The sequence below is a fragment of the Motacilla alba genome, chromosome 8 (assembly GCF_015832195.1).
Source record: "Motacilla alba alba isolate MOTALB_02 chromosome 8, Motacilla_alba_V1.0_pri, whole genome shotgun sequence".
NCBI lineage: Eukaryota > Metazoa > Chordata > Aves > Passeriformes > Motacillidae > Motacilla > Motacilla alba.
Genome location: NC_052023.1, coordinates 28,290,421 through 28,314,947, shown reverse-complemented (window position 1 = coordinate 28,314,947; position 24,527 = coordinate 28,290,421). Strand labels below are relative to the sequence as shown.

General features: G+C 54.2%; 1 protein-coding gene across 1 annotated transcript in view; it reads left to right on the top strand.

Moving 5' to 3' along the window:
* The window catches only part of TMEM121 (transmembrane protein 121), a 38,095-nt gene extending 15,432 nt beyond the window's left edge, over positions 1-22,663 (top strand). Inside the window, exon 2 of the mRNA XM_038144582.1 lies at positions 16,389-22,663. Within this exon, the coding sequence (XP_038000510.1) occupies positions 17,025-17,963 (939 nt within the window). The 5' untranslated portion in view covers positions 16,389-17,024 and the 3' untranslated portion in view covers positions 17,964-22,663. The remainder of the gene's footprint in view (positions 1-16,388) is intronic.
* The last annotated feature ends 1,864 nt before the right edge of the window (positions 22,664-24,527 follow it).

The following is a 24,527-nucleotide window of genomic DNA, read 5'->3' as shown; positions in this document are numbered from 1 at the left end:
TGAGCCCATCCCTTCTGGCTCAGCCCCAGCAGTTCTGGAAGGAGAAACTGATTGTGATTTAAAGGTGTCGGAATCAGGAAATCCATCATGTCCCTCGCTAATCTGCTGCTGTGATTGATTACCCTCACCATTAACTGCCCGTTACAGATACACACCTTATTTCCAGCCTAAAAGGGGCCCTGGGCATGGCAGAATGGCACAGTGATGCGTGGAGGCGTGTGCAGGGGCTGAGTGGCCCTGGGCCAGCACAGGCTGAAGGCACAGACACCCACTGCCAGCACCCAGAGGCCCCCCCAGAGGAACAGTGGGGACAGGAGTCCCCACGATGGATCCCCCAGAGCAGCTGGGGTTGGGATCCCTGCCCAAGGGCTTGGGGACATTGGAAAGGGAGTGGGATGAGGGATGGCATCCTGCCCTGGCATCCCCAGGACCAGATCACAGCGCAGTACATCATGTACTGGTCCCCTTCCCATGCAGAAGGATCTTCCAGCAAAGGAGTGGGAAGAGTCTCACTTTGCTCTGAGCTAAATTGTGCAGTAAATTAAGCCTGATCTGCATGAAATTTCCTCTGCATGTATGTTGCAGGGTGAGCCTGGGAACAGGCTTTATCCAAATTCTCCTGCCTTTTGTCTTTAATTTTAAAAGTTAGAATCTCCTGTAATTGCCTCTGTGCTCGTGGAGAATTGGGTAGTACTAAGAAACCCTCTGGTGGCTAATTGAATGCCTTATAAATGTTCTGACTGTAAGCAAAGTTCTCTGTCTTACATTATAAAGATATTTAGGTCCCATTCTGTACTAGGGTGATAATTTTATGAGGGATTTTCATATCTTTTGGATGCGATACGGGATGGATCATTACCTTTTTTTACACTTAATTGCTTTTATCATCCAGAAATATTCAGTGCTTAATGATAATAAAGAGCCTCTGCTAAGGAGGCCAAACACCAAGTGTGTTATTGCCGGAGCACAACTCCTCGGTGTGGCATTTCATGTGTCACCCACCCCCAGGGAGAGAGGGCTGCTCACCCCAAACCCCCCAGGGGGGAAGAGCAAGGCCAGAGCCCTAGAAAACGGGAATTGTCTTGTTTTCCCATGCATCCATGTGCCCTGCCTTTCTCGCAGCAGCCAGAGCACGGAGGATGCTCCTGTGGCAGGTGGGGATGGGGAGGCTGAGCTCCGTGGTGCAGGCTCCGGGCTCAAAGAGGGCCCTGGGAACAGGCCATGCTTCTCTGGAATCAGCTTGAATGAGGGAAATTTGCTGCTCTTCGGGCAGCCGGGCTGCCCGCTGGGCCAGGCTGGCACCTCGCTGCCAGCTCTGCTCCTCAGAGGCAGGGTTACAAAACCAGGTCCAGATGTTTGCTTGCTGTGTTGCCCGTGGCTTTTCCAGGAATGCATTTTTCAATGGCCTTCTACAGCTCTTAATTAAAAGAGCACTCGCATCATTTATTAATCACTTATTAACCCTTTACAGCCACTACAAGCCCATCACAGACGTCGGTGGTGTCCTACTGATGCTCATAAGCTCATCAGCAGCCATTGTAATTGATGGATTTAAGCAATCTGCTGACCTGTTGGGCCCGGCAACAATTGATTAACTATTCATTAAAACATCTAGAAATTATTTATGAACCTTTTATAAACTATTTATAAGTGAGCAGGGACAGATTTATTCATTACTGTGTATGGGCTTGCAGCGAAGGGATGGAAGGAACTCCGAGCTGAGATTCCAGCAGCCCAGCTCCAGGCAGCAGGAAACATGCCCAATGTCACAGGAAAGCCTTTGTCACTCCACACATTTCTCCAAATTACACTGGCTTCCTGCAGGGCCCGTGGGGGGTCAAGTTCCCTGATAGATGTGGGTCGTTCTCCCAAGGATCAGAAATAACACAGAATGGAGAATTTTCTGCTTTTCTGCAGAGTCAGGTAGTTTAGCTAAGTAGGGGCTGGCGAGAATCCAGTAGCAGCTTTTTAATACACTGTTGGGCTAAACTTAGAGGAGAGGATGAGCAGGCTTGTGTGATGCTTTGCTTCTAGTGGCATAGGATTAAATTACCATCCCATTTTACTTCATATTAGTATGCAGGCATAGAGAGAGAGAGAAAGGCAGCAGCTGCCAGCAAAACCCTGTTGGCTGCTGGGTGCTCTCAGGCAATGAGCTGGTTCCTGGGTAAATTTGGGATGCAGTGTAAGAGTCAGGTTCAGAGCCCACAGCTGATTGTTTCATTTTTGGTTTTTTTTTCCCAGCTTGATAATGAAAAAACAAAAATCTGTTTTCTAGTACTTTCAGTGCAGTAGAGGAAGGGAAGGTGGAGTGGCCTTGCTCAGCTTAGACTTCATGAATCATTCCCATGTTCCTGATCCGTAGTGTTTGTACCAAAAATGGAGACTTTCGCAGGGAGTGCCCAAAATGAGTAATGCTGTTCCTTGCTGCAGGATCCCAAAACACTCACTGCTGCTGGGGGTCATCTCCAGCCCACAGAAACGTGCATGGCTTGACACCGAGGAGCCTCCCTGTCTCTGGAGCTCGCCACCGCCAAAGAGAAGCTGCAGGTGTCAGCTCTGCACGTGCTGACACAAGAAACGACACCTGTGCTGGGATCTCACCATCCAGGATCCCTTCCAACAGGCTGTCCCCAGTCCTGCCTGCAGCAGATGCTGTCCAGCAGGACACAGGGATACCTGATGGCTTCCCAGGAGCTGGGGTGTGGTGTGGCAGGTCTGCCAGCTGGCAGGGAGGGGACAGGTGTGCCCCGTGTTTCTTGCACAAGGTTCCTTCTCTCCCCCCTGCTTCTCTGCACTGTTCTCCTGCTGGTGGTGCTCAGCTGGCTGCTGCAGGCCGAGCTGTGTGGGAGCTGCAGGGCTGGCTTGCTGCTCAGCACAGGAGGGGAATCCCAGCACTAGCAGCAATCTGAAGGGGCAGATTTGTGTGGTGATGAATGCCTAGCTGTGTTTCAAGACCTTGTTTGGATTTACAGAAGGGGTGTGTTTACACACGTGTAATTCATTCAGCAGAAAGCTGGATATAGTTATTATTTAAGCATAAACTGGAGTAATTCAGCATTGTACTCTGTGTGTCCTAATCAGTTCAAAGCTGAGCTGAGATCAAATTAGTGCAAGCCTGAATGTGGCTGTGCTGTCCCCATCCTGCCATAGCCCAGGCCCCGAGGCTTACAGGGCATAGCTCACACAAACATCACGCAGAATTTCACTTGTGTTCCACCTCAGAGGAGAGAAAAGCCAGCTCTCTGCAGTCTCTCCTGTAAGTGTACTTGAGCTGTTTTGGAGTGCAGCACAAAGAAATCAGCTTTCCGTGGGAAGAGAACACAAAGATGTGCCCAAAGAGCCATAGGTGGCTCAGCATTCTTGTAGGAACACTCAAACCAGTGTGCTCCTCATCCCCCAGGACCAGGGAGGTTTGGAGGGTCAGAGGACCCCCTACCCCAGCCACAAGGCAGGGCTGAGCACTGGAGAGGGGTTGTAGCCCCCCCAGCTCACACTGCAAGCTGGAGCTGCCCTCACTTCTTGTGGAAAACAAGTCCAGGAGATGGAAAACAAATCCTGCCTGGGCCAGGACATCACTCTGTTGCTCTGGCAGGACATCGGGGCTTGGTGATGTGGTTAGAAACCCCCACCTGGCACTACAGGCAAGGGGCACAGCCAGCAGCTCCTGCCCACCCTGCAGGAGCAGGGTGATATCTGTGACACACAATGGGGCCAGCAAGAGACGTTTGGAAAGAAGGGATTCAGGGGGCTCTGTAGGACACAGCACCAGGTGAAAGCAGGGTCCCACCACCCCTACAGCAGTGCCCTGGTGGTGGGCTTTGTTTGGCTGGGGAGTGGGGCAGGTCCGTCCCAAAAGCAGAGCTTTCCCTGGCAGGGCTTCCCTTGGCAGAGCACCCAGGCCCCAGCCATGCTGAGGAGCCCCACAACAGGAACACTGTCACCCCCAGACTGGGGAACCCTCAAACAACCCAGGAGCAAACGCCCAGCCTGCATTCTCCACTCACTTGGTCCAGCGAAGCTGAAATAACAGGAATCACATTGGAATCAGTCCTCGGGGGGCTCGAGATGCTCCAAGTCTGGAGAGAGCAGAAAGCTGCTGGTGCTTGCCCTGGAAGAGCAGGGTTCATGTTGCAGAGCTGTTCCCAGCTGCACAGCCCCGGTCCTCAGCGCTGTTTCCCAGCTGGGAACACCTGGCAATGGGTTCTGTGGTGAGCTGAGCCCTTGGCCAGTGCCTGCACCCTGCCTCAGCCAGCTCCACCCAGCCCGGAGGGACCAGGGGCTGGAGGATTCCCCTCTCAGCTGCACAGTTCTTGCTGCGCCCCACAAACCACAGAAATTCATGATTTTCTGTCCTTGATTTGGCCGCTGTGCTCATTCCAGCCCCTTTGGGCTTGCAGAGGACGTGGGGATGCCCCTGCAGGGAGGAACTGAGCCTGCCGGTGGCTACAAGGTGCACTGTGGCACCGTGGCAGACATTGGCTACCTAATTACACAGCAATTAATCACCCAGAGCGGGGCCAGCCTTGCTTGAGGCAAATCTGTAAATGCAGGGAAGAGCTGTCACACACAGGGACAGCAGACAACCCTCCCTGGAGAAGTGGTGGTGGAGCATCCCCCAGGTCTCACATGCCTCCAGGGGGACCTGGGCTTCCAGGAATCCTGATGAGAAATGCTTGTTGCCTGATGAGGCCACGGGGCATCCCACGGGAGAGCAACGCTGGTCCCAGCCGGAGGGTGGGAAAGGCTGAGGCTGAGCAAGGGTGGGAGAGGGAAAACGGTGGTGCAAAAATCAGTGCAAGATGTTGGCGTGGTGCTCGGGGAGGGCTTCCAGAAGCAGTTGCAGAATGCAAATTAAAACAGCAGCTGATGGCAGCTGCACTCACTGTGCCTCTGCAGCCAGGTGGGCACTCACTTTGCCAGCCCAGCAGTGGCCCTGGCTGCCACAGCCCCCGGTCCCCCCCAGCTCCCCCTGTCCCCCTCAGCCTCCCCAGATCTCACCACTTCCTTAGCTGGGATTCAGCACGGCCTGTTTGGTACAGGAGGGATGCTCTGCAAACACCAGTTTTCCTGTGCCTCATGCAGTTGAAAATTCGGTGAGAAACACCTGCCATTTACCACATTGCATGTTCTCTCTGGAAAACTGGGAAATGTCTGCTGCACTCCAGGCAAGAGATTCCCTCCCAGTGAGGGACAATATGTGTGATGACTGTGGACATTAGTGGATAGAAAGGAGTTTAATTGCTCTTCCCTTTGTTTGGCATCAGTTGGGAGTGAGGTTTGAATCCTCTTCCCCTGGATCTCTGTTTTCTAGCAAACCACATTCATTGTTCCTGAAAAGTCCAAGCCATCTGCTTCTTCAAATGCAATCTAAAGTTATCAGCAGAGGGGAGGGAAGGAGGAGGGTAAAATGACCCCAGAGAGAAAGGAAATATTTCTGAGGCTGAACAAAGCATCCCACGATTGCTCCTAGCCACTCTTTGTAGTTTTTTTTTATTTTGCTCAATAACCCAAGTGAAAATAATTAAATGACTGCCAGAGAGAAATAATTTATATTGGATTTTCAGCCTGTCTGCCAGGCCAAAACTAACTTGTCATTCTGACACCCCTAACCAGTGCCAAGGAGGAGAGATGCTCTCTGTCCTGCCCCGGGGATGCCCCAAATCCCAGCTGCGATGCACACTCACAGCTCCATGGCTGTGACCTGGCGCTGGGGGATGCCCTCGCTGGCGTGGGCTGCTGTTGGGTGTCAGTCGTGGCCTGGCTGCTTGGCTGGGATCAGCAGCAAGACAGTGTCCCAGGCACATTTTGGTTTCAAATGCGGGCAAAGAGAATGAAAAATTAGTCCGTTCTGAGCACGTTTAGAAAGGAATGACTTCAAAAATTAACAATTCAGGGCAAGTCTCACATTTTAAAAGATGCTTCTAAATTAGCCATTTTGGGTCGGTCTCCATCTCTCATCCTCTGAATATCCCTTGTCCCTCCCATTTCATGGAGGGGAGGAAAACAGTTAGCAGCTCCTCACTCTTAGACAGCATCTTTCAGCAGCTGGCTAAGCTGCAAAATGGATTAGCTTTGCCTTACAGCTCTGTACACAGCAATTTCAGGCTTGCACAGGAGTTGCATAGCCTTTCCGAGCAAAACGTTCCCCGTGAAGCCCCTTCTGGAGATGCCAGGAGATGGAAATGAGCCTCTGGGGTAGCAGCATGCTGGGGAGCAGGGCTGGAGAACGCCAGGAGGTGGGAGATCTGCTCCCACATACGAAGCCAGCACTGAATGTGGGCAGGACACATTTTCCTGTCATCAGGAATGAGGAGGGAAGGAGTCAGCCCGAAGCCTGGTGGGGACCCTGGTGCTGGGAGCCTGGATCTAGGGCTGAGGAGATGGGCAGAGCCCTTGGGTGAGCGTGTCCTCCACCCCCAGGCAGCTGCAGCTGTGGGGACAGGGGTGTTGGAGGGGCTGGTGGCAGGTCCTGGCCAGCTGGCCCAGGGGACAGCAGTGACACTCTCACAGGGGTTGTTTCAGCCCTGGCAGTGGGTGAGGGCAGGGAAAGGGCTGCTGTGTCTGAGCACTTCATCCTGCTTTCTCCCTTGTCCAAGCACCAGCTTTTGAGCCTCCCTTTGTGCAGGGGAGCTCACCCAGCCACCTCCTTCTGGCAGGAGCTAAATCACTCTTTTTATGGCAGGAATGAACTCCTGCTCTGGCTGCGCTGTCCCACGCTGCAGTGGGAGCCCTGGGGCTGTGCTGGCCAGGAGAAAGCTTGGAGCAGGGGAAGCAGCCTGTGGCCTCCAGGACCAGCCAGGGAGCCCGTGTGTGAGCAGCAGAGATAACCTCAGCCCCGGGGCCTCGATGCCAGTGCACATGTCAGCCTGAGATTTCATGGCCAAAGCACATTCATCATGCACCCTCTCCCTACCTCCCCTCCTCCCTCCCTCCGCAGAGAGACCCGAATAGCAAGAGCCTGCTTTTGAGGTTGGAAGTCAGGTTTAGAATTTTAATGATATCCTGTATCCCACAGCCTTTTATTTGGGGAGAAGCCGCTGTAAATGACCCATTTTTCTTCATATAATGATAATCATTACCAAGAGGAAAATGAGCACGGAGGCCGGGCACAAACGCAGTCACAAACTAGATGGGGTGGCTGATTCTGACTGGCAAAATGCTGCATGGAGAAATACACCTTTTATACTTAGGAGGAAACAAAAAGATGTCTTTAAGCATGCATGTAAATTTGTAACAAATAAGTCACTGTGGCTTGAAACGGGAAGCTGGAGAGAGCAGCCGTAAATATTTGATCTCTTTGGCAGAAAGCTCCAGCACAGCAAACTGCCACATCCTCCTGTCACATCCTCCTGGGGGACAGGAGCTGCCCGTGCTGCCGGGTGGGGAGCCCATCTCCCAGCTTCCCTGCTGCCTCCAAGCTGAGCCCCTCCTCACCCGAGACCCGGCAAGGAGGAATCTGGGAGCTTCCCACACCTCGGGCATGGCCCCTGCTCCTGGTTTGTTTTGAAGGAGGGAGTGAATTTCATTAGCAAGGAAAGCCTGAAAAGCCAAGTTTGTGCAAACAGAAGCCTTAGTCCCAAGAAGCAGCACTCACCTCTGGGGTGCTGTCTGACCCAGGGCTCAGACCCCTGCAGGGGCACTTGCTGCTGGCCTGAGCTGCTGTGGTGGGATCGTCCCCACCTGGCTGGGGATGGATGTAAAGGAGAAGGAATACTGGAATACACAAGTTATTACTTCAAATCCCCCGGGTCATGCTCGTCTCAGCCACCCCGACCCCTTCTTGCTGCATGCTGGCTGGCACATGTGCAAGGGGCTGTGGCAGCTCCCAGCACCACTCCTGCCTGGCTCCCAGCTACGAACAGGAGGTGCTGCGGTGACTCTCCTTTGAGGTGACACTCAAGGCACCTCATCTAGTTCCCAGACCTCAGCCTAGAAGTCCCCAGCTGCCTCTGACCACGGTGTTCAAGCACCTAAAAGTTCAATTATGTGTAACCCAAGGAAAACTTATAGACATATAATTGGTTGGGAGGTGAGTGCTGACCCCAGGTGATTGCTCTCTTCTGCAGTGGCCTGCAGCAGCCCCTTGGCCTGGCTCATATGCCAAGGAGGGAGCTGGTTAGGTTTGTGAGTGATATAAGCAGCCTGGTCTCTGGGTGCTGGAATTGAATTAGACATCAACAAGACAGATTTTATTAGATTTGTTTGATGGCTGGTAGAGAGAAGGGCAGAAACCAGAGGAAGAGAAGTGTCTTCCCGGTGACCTCAGGGCTGCCATTATTTTTCTTGCACTGTGTCAGGTGGGTGTGGTGTCATCTCCCAGGTGATGCCAGAGCAGCAGATGCCAGCACTGCCCCATCCCAGAGGCTGAGGCACGGGCAGGATGAGGAGGGTGACCTCGAGCTTACTGCCAGAGAGCCTGTTCCAGAAGGAACTGGCACTGGCATGGACTTCATGATGGAGAACAAGTGCAGAGAGCAGAGCACACTGAGGCCCATCTCCAGCCTGGGGCACCAGCAGCTCCACCTGTGATTTCAAACAGGTTCCTAGCTGTCTGCTGGGGGTGCACCACCAGGAGTTCTCAAGCTGCTGAGGGTTCCTGACAACCAGCATTGAGCTACTCTCATCAATAATTAACATTGGACCAGTCCTACCAAAACAAATTCAGCAGTTGTATGGCAAGGCAAAGGTCCTTTGATTTTACAAGCTACCCATCACTTCTGTCTTGTGTGCTGTCCCTGCGTTACAAAGGTTTGAGGTGAGCTTTCCACTCAGAAAAATGGCATGATGTTCATGGTGAAGCTTTTACTGGGATACACCCTGCTTCTGCTCAAGAGTCACTGCCCTGGGGAGCAGAAGAAGCTGAGATGCCTCCTCATCTCCTGGGGAGCTGGCTCAGCTGTCAGTGTGACAGGCTGAGCAGCAGCATGCCTGCTCCCAGGGCAGATGGCTGCCTTAAACCTGGGGGAGCAGCAGAATGCCACATGTCACCAGAGGACGAGCCCTGTTGTCACAGGAGAGGCTCTGCCTCAGGAGGGGCAGACTGGGAAATAAACCCTGTGGGAACCAGGCAGGCATCACCAGCAGTTCCACCTCAGGGCGGCCTGGGAGGACAGAGAGCAGCAAAATCAGCCCAGGGATTATCTGGCTGCCCCATATCTGCTGTTCGTGCACAGGCTGAGCCCTGGCAGTGCTGAGTCCCTCTCAGTGCCATGTCCCACAGCCCAGGTGTGTGGCTGGGCAGAGGATGGCCGTGCCAGGCTCAGTGGGAGCCAGCAGACACAATCTCCTTTTATCACAGCCTCTGGGCTCTGCTTCTCCATTCCACCAGAAGAGCCAGCAGCTGCCTCCTGTTAATTAGGAGCAGAACAATCACTCTTAATCAAAGGCCAGACTGGTGGTGGCAGCAGCCGCCTGCCAAGCTCATCCCACCTCCACTAACCCTGTGCTGGGGGCAGAGGGAATGACAGGGGCACAGTTGTTTCTGTGCCATCGCTGCCTGGCTGCAGTGTGCCACCACAGCCTGGCAGCAGGGACGAGCTGGATGCCACTCCCAGGGAGGGCAGAGATGCCACTTGCTTTGTGTAGCAGCTGATTGGCCTCTGAGGCACCTCCCCAGCTCTGTGGTGCTGAAGCCCCCTCCCCTCCTCGAGCACCCAGGCCCCCTGGTCACCTGGGGCCTCAAGGGGAATAAGGTCTTGTGAGAGCAGGACACCACAGCCATTCTTGCTGTCCTGCCACCCTAGCACAGGTGCTGCAGCAGCACCTCCCAAAAGCTGTTTGGGTGCAGAAAGTCCTCAATGCCTTCACCATCAAATAGAGCGGAGGTCTCCAGGACTGTAGTTTGGAAGTCAGACCTCCTTGTCCTCCCAGCTCTCCCCTTTGCAGCTTGCCCTGCTTTCCTTGCATCAGGCACTTCGCCCACAGCCTTTCCTTGCATTGTGTTGGGGAGGGAGGAGAGAAGAGAAGAGGAGAGGTCCCTCTCCTGCTGCCCAGAGGGCCAGGCTGGCCCAGGCCAGAGGAACCAGCAGGTGACTCTGCCCAGGTCTCTACAAGAGCCTGCAAGCCAGCCCTCACCCTTCCAGCCCGTACTGCAGAGTCATCCCTGTCTGAGCACCCTCTCACACAGGCAGGAGGTGCCAGCAGATCTCAGATGCATCTTCCCTGGTAGATCTCCAGAGTTCTGCCCCAGAGCTTCCAGCATCTCCTTCCCCACAGGCATGTTTTTGGCACCAGGAAACTCCCAGCACTCTCCTATTTATAGCTTCACCCTCCAGTTTTCATTTTATTTTAATTAGCTGATTCCCTCTCCCACCTGCTCTCAGGCACCCAGTAGATTGGGTGAGGATGCTGGGAGCAGCACGCAGGGAAGTTTGTACCTCTCTGCCAGCACCCAGGAGAGTGAGGACAAGGATGAGCAACAGCAGGAAGCTTTCCATCCTCCATCTGTAGGGATTTCCAGCAGGCAGTGGAGGAAAGCATCTGTGTGAGGACTCTGCTCTGGCTCCATGGTTTCCTTTCCCCCAGCACTGACAGTGTGAGGTTATTTGAGGACATGGTTCTGAGTCACACACAAAAGTACACCCTCAGGCTACTGAAATCGGATCCAAGCTTTGTGCTCCTGGCCTGGCGGGCTCCTGGTGATGGCACAGGAAGAATCCAAGCTGTGGTCCTTGTGTGCAGGTGAAACTAGTTGACCCCTTGAGTGAGGCCTTTCTCTCCAGGAGGGCAGCAGCAGAGGTCAGAGCTGGTGGTGTGCTGCTGGATTTTAGTGAGGTGATTCGTTCAACTGCGAGTCGCAGGTGCACCCTCAGCCCTGCCCTTCCTGGGGCAGGAAGTCCTTTTGTTCCCAGCCTAAGGATGGCACAGCTCCTTGAGAGGAAAGCCAGACAGTTTCCCAGGCAGGGACAGGACCAGTGAGGGTGCTGGTTATAGCTGCAGACAGCTCCCTCTGGGGTGAGCTGGGAGCGTGCTGGACGAGACATGTAAAATCCAACAGCATCTCCAAAAAAGTGGGGAGGAAGCCTGGAAAACAACAACAACAAAAACCAAACAAACCAACAAACCAAAAAGAGAGTTTAGTTGGGTCAAATCCCCCCATCTGGGGCGAGTCCTGCATTTGCAGGAGCACTGGCACTGGGAGGGCAGCGGTGCAGGGAAAATGCTGATGATTTGGAGGAGCAGCAAGCCCAGGAGGACTCTCGAGGTAGCAGAGAGGGAAACGCCCCAGGACCAGTGGGCGAAGCTCTGCTGAAGAGTGATAAAGAGTGCAAGGAGCCTGCAGTAGGGAGAGGAGGGTGGGGATAACTGTGAGCAGAACCTGCACTCCACTGAACTCCACGTGCATCTCTCGCTGTGGCAAACACACGTTCAGACAGATGTTTGCCAAATCTGCCCTTTTTTGGCAACGAACCAATGAACTGTGGGGGATTTAGATGCTTTTATATCTGGGGTTTGGTCCAGATCAGATCAAAATCTTGAAAATGCACCCAACTTGGAAATGCCAAGAAATTCCTCTGCAGAAGCATTTTGCTGGGGAAATGGTAAATTGTTTTGGTAGAGTCAAAATGTAGTATTACAATTTCTCAATTTATGTACAAGTCAAAATGAATCATTTACCTTTAACTATTTTTAAACTCCCAAAACATGTAAAAAGGCACTTTCTTTTTTTTTTTTTTTTTTTGACATGTCTGTCAAATATCATCAAACTCAGCATGGTTGTGAATGGGGAGATGTTCCCAGCAGCTGCAGCTGCCTGTGTCAGCAGGAGATCCCTGACCAGGATGGCCGTGGGGGACAAAACTGGGAACAAAAAGGCCATCCATCCATCCATCCATCCATCCATCTGTCCATGCAGCCAGCCTGAGCAGGGCTCTGCTTTGGGCAAGCAGCATTTCCCCACCCCGTCACCAAAGTGATGTGATTGAGAGGGTAGTTTTATTTTTTTTCCTATTCAGGCAACAGTTCTGGTACCTTCTGCTTGTGTTTGTTTTTGGGAAAGGGGGCTGAATTGAAATCCAAAGGGACTGAGGGGGCTTGCAGCAGCAGAGCACAGTTGGTGCATTCACTGGTATAAGCAGGAGCTGGTTTTGTCTGACATTGCACTGTTTATTTTGAGCAGGTTCTAGGAACAGTTTGCAGCTCTTTCTCCATCTCTTGATGGGCCTACACAGTAAATTATCTGCAGTCATTAGCAAGTGGGCTGCTTCCTCCTTCAGACACAATTAGTGGGCAGGGTCCGGAAAAATCTTCCTCAATCTCATTTCCTCCACAGGATGCGCTGGAGAGCCCGGCGCTGCCTCGGAGGAGGCAGAGCACAGCCGCTGCCCAGAGCGACCTTCCCTGTTCCTCAGGGCAGGAGCATCCTCCCTCTGATGGTCCCCAGGGATGGCCCGGGGTGGGCAAGGTGAAACCTCAGCCTTCAGCTCAGTGAGGCTGAACCAGCGGCAGGAACGTGCAAAGGCTCGGGGACAAGCCGGTTTAGAGTTTCTTCTTAGTCAACGCAGAGCTCGCCCAGAGCAAGCCCCATCCTTGGGTGGTGCAGAGCCACAGGCAGTTCAGGGAGTCCCAAATCGTGTAAGCAATGCACAGCAGCTCCCTGTCCCCAGCCTCTGCCCAGAGCAGGGCACCCGGCTGCGGCTCAGCGGCTCCCTGGAGCGCGGCCACTGCCAGGGAGCGGTGCCATCGCTTGGTGGCTCTGCCACAGCTGCCCTGAGGTCCCGAGCAGAGGTGGCTGTGCCCATCGCCTCCTCTTGGCTGCCAGGTGGGAGAAGGCCCTGGAGGAGCCGCAGGTCTCCGGAGGGCTGAAGGGCCAAGTGAGGGGGAGCTTTGGATTTACACTCGGGAGAACTGGAATAAATCAAAGCAATTAAAGTGCAAATGAAGCTTCAAGCAATGCGGCATCCTAATTACCTGGGAAGCGCGTTGTGTAGACTTCTGTCTCACTCCCTTTTTTAAAATAGACAGGACCCAAATTACATCAATAATTTAAATTAATTTGCCGGGTAGAGCTGGGCTTTGGGAAGCGCCTGCTGGCGTTAATGACGATGCTTTGCCAGGGGCTCCACGAGCCCTCCGGGCTGTCTGCAGCTGTGGCTCCCGGGCTGGGAGATGGGGTTTTGTGTGCGGATCCTGCATCCCACAGCTCCCCGCTGCTGTGCCGGGAGGGGCTGGGCAGAGGCAGGAGAGGGGGGCACTGTGATGGGTGGCCTGAAAGGGCAGAGCCAGCGGTAATTAATCAATTAATCAATTAGCCACCGGCATCGCGGGCAAAAGCACAGTCTGGTTTTCTTCCAGACTGCCTGGGCTGGTGGTGGAGCAAGGCTGTGATCGCACATCCTTGGGTAACCACGAGTAATTTATAGCATCCGGGAGAGCCGGGAAAAAGAGGCGCAAGACCAAGAAATAACTTCTCAGACAGAGTAGAGGCGCCAGAGGAATAGGGCAAGGGCTGGCTGCACCAATGCTGCCGATTTCCCTCGGTGCCAGAGGATGCAGGGCAGTGGTGAGAGTGCAAAGCCTGCTCTTCAGCCAGGTTGGGACTCATCTGCAGGACCCCTGAGTCTCTCCAGGAAGTCACCAGCCCCCTCCATTCCCACTGAGGCCTCTCCCATCCTGCAGGGCAGCTGGGAAAGGGCAGGCTGGGCTGGGAAATGGGGTGTCCCCAAGCACACCCCAGAGATGGAGAGGGGACAGGCTGCTGCTCCCCATTCCCATTCCCTGCTGATGACCTTCACTGGTGGGGCTGGATGCTGGCCTTGGGCTCTGCCTTGTCAGCTGGTGACACACTGAGTGTCACTGAGGTCATTTGCTCACTCCAGTGCAATGGAGCTGTTTGAGTAGGGTAGAAGTAGAGGAGAATATGCAATTAGGGATTGAATTTTGTCCTGGTAAGGAGGCCTGTAGTTGCCAAGACTGAAACATCACTTCGTCACCTGCTTCTGGGAGTCCTGGCTCCAAGAGGGATGCCAAAGCTGTTAGATCCCTTCTCTAGGAAGCTGCCAGCCCGGCTCGCTGACATCCATAGCGCTCCAAGCCCATTATGTTCAGGTGGGCTGCCTTTTATGTGCAAGAATTCCCGCAGGAAGGAAGTTTAGTGAATACTTGTCTAAACAAACATTTGCCTCAGATGTGCTCTTGCGGCTGTCTGAGGTGGTTATTGTCTTGCTTACTCAGCTCAGTTCTCAGGCGGTTTCTGAGTGTACTGTCCGATGCAGCCATTTAAAAGTTACCAAGTAATGGTTGTTTAAAAACGACCTGCTTTTCTCTAATAGTCCTCCCAGGAGAGTTTTTTGTGCCCCCTCCCCGACCGGCTGGTCAGGCATCACTCACATTGGCAAGCTCTGCTCCATGGATCTGCAAAGAACTCTGTATTTCCATCCAGCCCCAGGGCTGCGAGGGGTGGGGAAAGCACCAGCTCTTGGGAAATCAGGAGCAGAGCTCGCACTGCAGCAAGTGCTTGGAAACAATTGGGAAAAGGCAAGAGAGGTGCTCACCCTGGGCAGGGCGTGATTTGACCGGGAAGGAAGCAAGGGCTTCCCTGAGACTCAGTCCCTTCCTCCCCTCTGAAAGGTCACCCCCACAAATGCTTGTCAAACCCAGCCCGGGCTGCCGTGAGCCCTTCAGGAGCAGACACCGGGGAAGGATCTGCCACTTGAGCCCATTTTTTTTTGCTGAAAACGATCTGCTCAGCAGCGGTGGAAACGCTGTGAATTAACACCTTTCGGTGCCCTGGGTGTTCGCCAGGAGGCACGAAAGGGTTTCCTGTCTGGTTTCATGAGAGAGAGCTGTGCCTTCCCCCAGCTCCCCAGAGCACACCAGGAACTCCAGGGCACAGGGACAGGATTTACAAGCAAGCTGCTTCCGAACCTTACCGTGCTGTGATGCAACCCACTGCCCTTTAAATAACCGCTGTCTTTTCAAGGCATAAATACTTACAGGGTGAAAAGCAAAAAAAAGCCACCATTCCCTCCTGAAAGACCTAATTTATCTGGAATTATCTATCCTTGGCTATAAATCCTCCGTAAAACTTGGCATGAGTTTTGAGGCAGTTACAGCAATGACCGTATATTTTTATCCGAAACCTCGAGAAAGAACAAATTGAAGCCCCAAATGGCAGCTCTGAGCTGTTGCAGAGAGCCACGCTGGCAAGTGGGGCTGCGGGGACTGCCTTGCCTGAGAAGCACCATGCAGCATTTCTCGTGAATTCCCACCACATCTTTTTGGTTTCTTTCTGAGCAATTCCTGCTTGAGAAATTATTTTAACACGCCGGTTTTCCTTGCTGCCAGCAGACTCAGAAGAGCATCCCGAGGGTCCTGGCTGGAACAGGGGCCTTAAGTCCCTTGCTAACATTTGCTGAGCACCACATCCTTTGTAAACCAGGGCACAGGTACACGCATCCCTGCTGTCCACCTACTCAGGCACAAGGCAGGGCTGGCTCTGACTCATCTGGCTTCCCACTTTCTCTTCTTTGTTCTTCTTGTCTCCCTGAAGCAGGAGAGGATACAGCTTTTATTCAAATGAGTCCCTATAAACATAAGCAGCTGCAAAGTAGGGCAGGTTTTTAATGGCTTACACCTCCTTGGGCTTGGCTTCTTCCCTTCAGCCTCTGTGGCTGTGATCATGGTCTGTCTCCACGTGAGCAGTTCAGTGACATTTTTGCATGCACTGGGACCGACCTGTTCATTTCTGGGAGCGCACTCCCTGCACAGAAAAGATTAACAAATTAATTAGGCAAGCACAGCATGACGAGGAGGAGCTGTGTCCACGAGCAGCTGAACCTGTCCAGAAAGCTGCTGGGACATCATGACACCCTGGGGACAGCTTTGTCCTGTCCCCCATGTGCCAGCCCTGACCTCAGCCCTGCTTGAGGAGGGACGTGCCCCACACCCTGAGAGCTGCTCAGTAACTGGTAGAATCCCATGGCTGTAGTTAAGCAGAGCTGTCCAGGCTGGGACCTCTGCAGTAACTCGTGGGTCTGTGTCCCTGCTGGAGCAGGGGTACCTGGAGCTGGGAATGCTCTGAACCTGTGTGTCCCCACCAGGTTTGTGGTTTTGTGTCGGTGCTGCTGGAGCAGCAGAAGCAGGGCTCACAGCAGCTCACAGGGCGTGAGCTCGCCGAGGAGTTCTGGACAGGCAGTGCCGGTGGAAGGGCAGCAGGCTGCGTTTCCCTGCAGGACAGCCCGTGCTGTGTTTGTGCTCAGTGAGAAGCTCTTCTGCACCCTCACACGCAGGCCCAGGGTGTGGTGGGTGCCCCAGTGGTGGGACGGTGCCTGGTGGGAGCCCAGCTCACGCTGTGGTGTGCTGGAGCTGCGGGGGTTGTCATTGCCACCGTTCCGTGGGCAGCTCACAGAGGGACCCTAATGCTCGCTCTTTGCTATCTTTTACAGGAATGGAGGGATGCGGGTACAGCTGGGAGCAGCAGGACACCGGCACAGCCCTGTGGGGATAGGCGTGACGGTGATTGCCTGTGAGGACACAGCAGGAACCCCCCCAGACCCCGGAGGAACCTGGGATCTCACTGGGAACAGGGAGAGCTGCCCTTCTGCCCCGTCGCCTGCCGTGTCTCCAGGGATCTATAGCAGGGTTTGGGGCTTGGAGCCTGGAGGCGTCTTAGTGCCATAGGACTGCTGGAGAGCCTGACAGCGATGGGGGACCCGCCACCGAGGAGGGACGTTCCTCCAGGAGGCCCTGCACACCCGTGAGCCCTGGCTGCCGGTGGTGGAGGGTGCCTGGGGCTGGGCTGCTCAGCCAGCCCTGGGCTGGGGGCAGAGCCACGGTGCCTGCAGGGCACGGCCCCTGAGGGGCGAAGGGCTGGCGTGGGGTCTGCAGGGGCAGCCCCAAGCCCCGGGACAGTGGGGCTGCCAGCCGAGCCACTGCTCCTCCAGGCACCCCTTCCTGGGGTGGCAGCGGGGGACAGAGCGGCGCTCGGTCCCTGGGCTGGCCGCGGATGTGCCCCCGCGCAGCGCCGGCGGGACCGCTCGCCTAGCGCCGGCGCCGAGGGACGCAGGGCCGCCCGCCTCACCATGGTGCTGCCGCCGCCCGACAAGCGCCACGTCTGCCTGACCACCATCGTCATCATGACCAGCATGGCCTTCATGGACGCCTACCTGGTGGAGCAGAACCAGGGGCCCCGCAAGATCGGCGTCTGCATCATCGTGCTGGTGGGGGACATCTGCTTCCTCATCGTGCTGCGCTACGTGGCCGTGTGGGTGGGCGCCGAGGTGAAGACGGCCAAGCGGGGCTATGCCATGATCCTGTGGTTCCTCTACATCTTCGTGCTGGAGATCAAGCTGTATTTCATCTTTCAGAATTACAAAGCAGACAAGAAGAACCTGGAGACGGTGGCCAGGAAGGCTCTGACCCTACTGCTCTCCATCTGCGTGCCGGGGCTCTACCTGGTGCTGGTGGCCTTGGACAGCATGGAGTACATACGGACCTTTCGGAAGAAAGAGGACTTGCGGGGACGCCTCTTCTGGGTGGCCCTCGACCTGCTGGATATCTTGGACATCCAGGCCAACCTGTGGGAGCCACACAGGACCGGCCTGCCCATCTGGGCAGAGGGGCTCATGTTCTTCTACTGCTACATACTCCTCCTGATTCTGCCTTGCGTGTCCCTCAGTGAGATCAGCATGCAAGGGGAGCACATTGCCCCGCAAAAAATGATGCTCTACCCCGTCCTCAGCCTGGTCACCATCAACATCGTCACCATCTTCATCCGGGCCATCAACATGATCTTGTTCCAGGACAGCAGGGTCTCCACCATCTTTATCGGCAAGAACATCATCGCGATCGCCACCAAGGCGTGCACCTTCCTGGAGTACAAGCGGCAGGTGAAGGAGTTCCCGCAGAACGCCATCGCCCTGGAGCTCCAGCAGAACTCCCTCTCGCACAACCAGACCATCCACAGCGCACAGGGCATCCCCCACGAGCCGTCGCCCACCAGCGAGATCCTGGACACATGAGGGGTGCCCCAGCCCAGCGTCGGTTCAGACGGCCCCGTGCCGAGCGGAAGAGGGATGATGCTGCTCTCCTGCTGCCCGGGGCAAGCACGACAGACGAATCCCGGCAGTGAGGGCTCCTCTAGGCACAAAAACACCAACAGCGTTCTAATTGAGCTATGGAGTGTCCTCTAGACGTCTTCATCTCAGGTACAACCCTAAGAGTCCTCCAGACAAACCAAATGGACTTGCAAAGGACCTGAACCAGCTGACCCTCTCTCCCCCTCCTGCCACCATCTCCCCTCCCGAGCAAAGACTGCTAAGGTTGCAACGTCCCTTTTTACTCCCCGAGCACCTCACCTTACTCCAAGCCTGGATCGAAGATTTTGTTACTGGAGACCTTTTTACGGGGTGGGGACAAGGGCATAGGGGGGCAGACTGGGGGGGAGGGTGGGGCGTTTCAAGCAGTAAACCCTGTGATCGTAGGTGTCTCTTATCTCCAATGGTTGTGTTTACAGTTTCCTATTTATATCAGCTCCGGGGGCTCTCAGGCTGCCCTGTGGGCCAGCGTCCTCGAGGTGGGTGAGAGCAGGGAGCCCTGCAGTGGGGAGCGGGGCCGGGGCCGGCGTGGCTGCCCTGGCCCGGGCTGAGGAGGACTGAGCCTCCACCAGCACCCTGCACCAACTCTGCCAGGAGCAATATCTGACGAGCTAGAGCTAATCTAATGCTGGTGTTTTATGTATTTCATCCACTCCAAACGACTCAGCACAATATTTCTATTTTTAGAAGGGTCCCTCTCTCTCTCTCTCTCCCTGCCATCGAGAGCCTCCCTGCCTGCAGCAGCCCGAGCAGCCTCCCCAGCCCCCGGCACTGCTGCTGGCAGGCAGGGGCACCCAGGAGGGATTAGGAACAAGGATGGCGAGGATGCATTTCACTCTGGCATCAAGCATTTATAAAGAAGGCTGCTTTCCACAGCTACTATATTTTTAAAATAAATATTAAAAAAGAAAAAAAAAACAAACAAACAAACCCCAAACAAAAAAACCCCACCAAACCCCAGAAAAGAGCCGGGAAGAATGTGCTGCCCCTGGCAGGTGGCTGGGCTTGGGGCTGAGCTGGGCTGGGGTCTCCTCTGCAGGCGTGGGTGGTGCTGAGGGGCTCAGCCACGGGCAGCAGGGTGGGAGGCAAGGGCCAGCCGGACAATAAAAGCCCCATGAGAGCAACGGCTTCTGGTGGTCTCTTTTTGGCCAGCATGGGGAGGGTGGGGCTCAGCTCTGGGACAGCCCAAGTCTCTGCTTCTGTCCACCTCCCCTGGGCTCTCAAGTGCCATCCCGAGGTTCTGTGCCCTGCACTCACTGAGCAGCGGGCCCAGAAAGGAAAGGAATCATTTTTTCCAGCTGCAGTGCTGTCCCAGGGCTGCGTGCTTCTCTGCTGCCTGACCCTGGGGAGAGGCACAAGGAGACAAGCAGAAAACCTGCATCTCAAACATGTTGAAATGAGATATTTTTGCTTTTTCTAAACAAAATGTTGCATTTTGAGGAGATGGAATAAAATGCCTGGTGCTGTTTACATTTCTCTCCCACATTTTCCCCTGGCTCTGCTTACCGAATTTGACCTAAATCCACAAATCATTTCAGTTTCCATCTTCTCAGCCCATCACAATCTGTCCAAAACACTTCAACCATCCCTGATCCAGACTTCCAATTTTAGGACCAGGCAATCACAGTCTTGCTTGGCCACCCTGTCACCCAGGGATAACTCTAATGTTAATTAAATCCACTGAGAAATAAAACAATATCTTTGTCAGCAAAAGTGAGTTTGCAACAGATTTAGCCAATTGGAAAAGTTTCTTCCCCCTTTCCCTCAGGAAACATGAGAGGAAGTGGGCAGGTGATTTAAAAGGTATTAGCAGAAATTAATTAAATTGCTAAATTATTCTGGAATACCTGTGGAATTACATATTACATCTCTGCTGGTTCCTTTAAAATACATGCAATTAGCATCAGTGCAATTAACTCTCAAGTATCTAATAACGTTCTGCTGCTCTTTTAGGTAATTAATTTATGAGCCTTTGTTTTATAGTTCTTCCCCAGAAATGAGCAGAGGAAAACCTTCAGGGAAACCTCTGGCATGGTGCTGTGAACCCTGGAGGCTGGGACGTGCCAGCTGAGGCAGTGCCCAGCATCAGTCTGAACCCTGATGCAGAGATCTTTTATCCTGGGGATGAAATCAGTGGACTGGTGGGTTACTCTGATGGGTGGGGTGTATTTTTGTTCTGTTTCACCTCGACAGCTTGCCCTGCATCCTTGTTTTACACTGGAATGCATTAATATTCCCTTGAGCCTGAGCTGTTGCTAAGATTGCTTGGGGGTGTCTGGCTGTGCTCCCCGAAGGCAGCCTGCATGGGAAGGGATTATTGCTTTATCCTCTTGGTCCCATAACTTCCAAGAAGGTTTAGGAGTCCCCACAGGTTTTTCTTGAGGTTGCAAGACCCTGCTTTCTACTGCTGACGTGAGGTTTTTGTCCTTGTGGAGTGGGGTGTCCCTGTGGAAGGGCTGCAGCAGGAGCTGCAGCAGGAGCAGAGGTTCTGGAGGTGATGCTCACCTGGGAAGCACCACATCATTCCCAAACAGCCACAGGTGCTCAAAGCCCCCTCTGGTGAAGGGAGAGAGAAGAGGCTTTTCTCATCTGCTGTTCATCATCCCCAGGGCCCCGTGTGCTTTGGTTCTGCCTCAGCAGCACAGCAACACCTTTCCCTCCAGAGCCACCTTGAAGCAGGAGTGACGAGCTGGCCCCTCCTCAGCAGCAGGGCCCAGGAAAGCTGGGGAGCAGGGAGGGCTGAGCTGCCTGGGCAAGGCAGAGAGCCAGAGCAGCCAGCAGCACCCCTGGGACATGGTGACAGCCCGGCAATGGCAGCACTGCAGCTGCTCTGCCCGCTGCCTGCTCAGGGGGTGCCTCTTCCCCAAAATCCAGCCCTGCCAGCACAGACAAGACTCCCGGGAGCCACGGAACCAGCAGGAGGGTTGGCACAGTGGCTGGGCAGGGTGGCTGGCTCCAGGCAGGCAGCCTGGCTGGTTGTTAGGGAAAGGTGATATTTTGCTGTGGGCAATGAGAACTAAAGGAAACAATTAAAACTAAATAGGCTGGAACCGAGCAATTTTTCAGCTTTCCGCTGAGAAGAAAAAGAGCTCCTTTGTGAACAGTGGAATCCTCCTGGCAAGCTGTAGGATCCCACCTGATGAAGCAAAAGCTGCACAATTGCAATGCAGAAGGGATCCCTGTGCTCCAGTGGAAAATCCACGGGGGTGGTGTCCCTTGCTGCCACCAGAACCAGGCCACTAGCACAAGGCAGCCGTGTCCTTGGCAGGGGAGGCTGGTGGTGCTTTGGGGACGAGGCTGGTGCTGTCCTACCTATTACCAACCCACTGGTCAGTGCTGAGGCTACTCCTCCTTCCAAGTGACAACCCCTAGAGGAGCCAGGTCCACCCTGTAGTTTGCAGGGCATGACAGAGTCGTGGCATCCTCTGGGGATGCAAAACCTGAGCCCCCTGAGCCTTTCCGTCAGGCTGGTCCCAAGGGTCAGCAAACTGGCCAGCCCTGCCAGGCACAGAGGAGCTGACATGGCCTGCTGGCAATGGCAGAGGCCTGGACCATACCCACTCGTGTCCCAGGCATTGTGGCACTGCAGAACAGGAGCTCCCAGGTGGAGCAAAGCAAGCCATGCAGGCTGTTAGAATGCATCTAGCCCAGACAGGACCTGGGTCCTGTCCTGCTGTGCAAAATTTGGGCAAAGTGGCAGCAAAGGGCTTGAACTGCTGCATGCCTGGCACCGTGTGTGGAAAGAGCCCAGAGCCAGCTCCTGTGCCCCAACAGCTCGTGGTACCTGCAGTACCTCCTGGCTGCCTTGGGCTGAACCACAGGTTTTTACCCTCCTGGAGCTCACACGCAGCCCAGGGCAGCCCAAGCCTCTTGCTGCTGCATTCAGCTGTGTGCTGGGGGGGTGCTGAGCGGGGCTCGACTCGTGGCTTTTCTTTCCCAAGGTCCTGGCAGCTCTCAGTGTCCTGCTTGTCCTCACCTCCTTTTGGCAGGTGAAAATCTCTGATGCTGCAGCCTCTGGGCAAGGCTGGAGGGGGGTTCAGTCACTGAGCTCAAAGTGCCCCACGGTTCTGCCACCAGATTCTCCACGTGAGCACGGCTCTGGTGACTTTACAGGGCCCAAAAGGGCTTGGGAGGATGTGGGAAAAGAAATCCACCCACCAGGGCCATGCAGCACGAGGATGGACTCTGCAGTGCCACCCGGTGCAGCTCCATGCGCTGTCACCTGGAACCATACATAAATAAGGATTTTTTCCCCTTTGGGTCAGTCTGGGTTAAGTCGATGAGCAGAGACAGACTGAACTTTCATGCCAGTAACTGTTCTCTTCCCGCCTGTCCCAGATTTGCTTCACTTTTTTAGCTCAGGCCAATGCTGCAATAGAAAACATGGGGCAGGTGTTGAGAGCACCTTGACAGCAATTCCCATCCTCCTAAATTCCTCCTGCCCAGGAGCTGAGGCAAAAGTTTGAGTTTCACATCAATTTAATCCTAACTGAATGTCCTGAATTCTTCACTTGTGTCTGGTTTTTAGGTCTGGCATCCTTGAAGAACAGTATCCATTTAAATTGCTGATTTGGGCTTGCTCATTTAATTTCATCTTAATAAAGATTTTATGTGGTTTTGACATATTCAGTGTCTCGAGTGTATTGACACGGCAGCCTGAAGAAGCATTATGACCATAATGGCTCAAAAGGCATTAAAAAGACCCTGGCAAGGTTTATTGATTGCCCTCTTTTACAGCTGCTTGAAGACAAAGACCAGTCGTAGGGGAGAGGAATACTGCGTTCTCATTTTTTGTGAGCTTCCCCATGTTACAACAAAAGGCATTTGCAAACAAATGTCTGCAAGCTCTTCATCAGGACACGGAGAAGCAGCAGTAGTCCTGTTGCTGGGATGTTGTTGGGAGGGCAATTTTAAAGTAAAAATCCTGCAGATAGCAGAAAAGTCACCTCCAAGGAAGGGACGTCAAAGGGTAAATAAATAAGTGATGAAGATGCCCAGGTCCTCCCCACTGGTGTATCCCAGAGGAAAAGCCCTCACGCCTCACTGGGGACTTGCTGTAGCATGCTGATGGAAAGGATAAATCACCTGCCAAAATCTGTCCTCAGAGCTGTGGATTTCCACATGGGCTCTTCCCAGCTAATGTGCCCCAATGTCTGTGTGAAAACACAAACGCATTGTGGGCATTTTATGCTGAGTGCAACAGAGATTAAAAATTAGTAGAATGATCCATTGGCAAGGTAGGAATGTGCTCGAGATGGGAGAGCAGAATAATTATCTCCTCGTGGCCGACATTTGCATACTGAGATGCACCCAAGAGAAATTTGCACAGCCACCTCCCCAGCTGCCGATGGGAGGAGTTTTTTAGAGAGAGTTTACTAATTGAGACCCATTTCTTCTAGCCCAGGCAGGGGTGCCCTGTGTTCCCTGTGCACCGAGGAAGAAAACCAGCGGCACCAGCCAGCAGCAGCTCTGCCTGTGTGGCAGGAGATGTGCTGCTGGTGGTGCCAGCCTGGCTCTGCCTGTGTGGCCAGATGTGCTGCTGGTGGTGCCAGCCTGGCTCTGCCTGTGTGGCCAGATGTGCTGCTGGTGGTGCCAGCCTGGCTCTGCCTGTGTGGCCAGATGTGCTGCTGGTGGTGCCAGCCTGGCTCTGCCTGTGTGGCAGGAGATGTGCTGCTGGTGGTGCCAGCCTGGCTCTGCCTGTGTGGCAGGAGATGTGCTGCTGGAGGTGCCAGCCTGGCTCTGCCTGTGTGGCCAGATGTGCTGCTGGAGGTGCCAGCCTGGCTCTGCCTGTGTGGCCAGATGTGCTGCTGGTGGTGCCAGCCTGGCTCTGCCCTCTAAGCAGCCCAGTCTGCAGGTGCTCGAGCCAGAACTTGGCTTCTGGGTAGGGCACAGGGAAGGAGCAAGAAGCTTCCTGGTGTCCCAAGAAGCAAGTGAACAAAACACGTGCAGTGGTGGCTGGTGCACACTGAGGTCTAAGGAAGGACCTTTCTTCTCTGCCCTCAAAGAGATATTGCTACATCATCAAATCAATTTTGTGCCATAAAGCCAGCAGGCACGAGGCCTGCAGGGTTCTGCAGCCACAAGTACATTTTCTAGTGCCTTTCCATGGCTGTAGGTGAGTGATCACCATTGCCTTGCTCTCCAGGGTTCCCCTGCTTCTTCAAATCTGCCATGAAATAGCAACCCATCGCTCACGGGGCGGAGGATGCTGAGAACCAGAGCGCAGCACCTTGGGCATGCCAGACACATCCTCCTGCGCCCCAGGTGGGCCAGCCCACCAGGCAGCTAAAAGCCCAGCATCCCAGCTCCCAGGGCTGCTCTCATGAAGCTGGCTCTGCCCAGCAGAATAAGTACCTCAAGCAGAAAAAGGCACTGTTTCCCTTTCCTGTGCTGGTGCCAGGGAGAACTTAGTATTCAAAAACTGTTTTCGGATGTTTCACTTCACAGCTGGTGGATGAACTCAGAGAACTCAATAAACCTCTTTGTGAG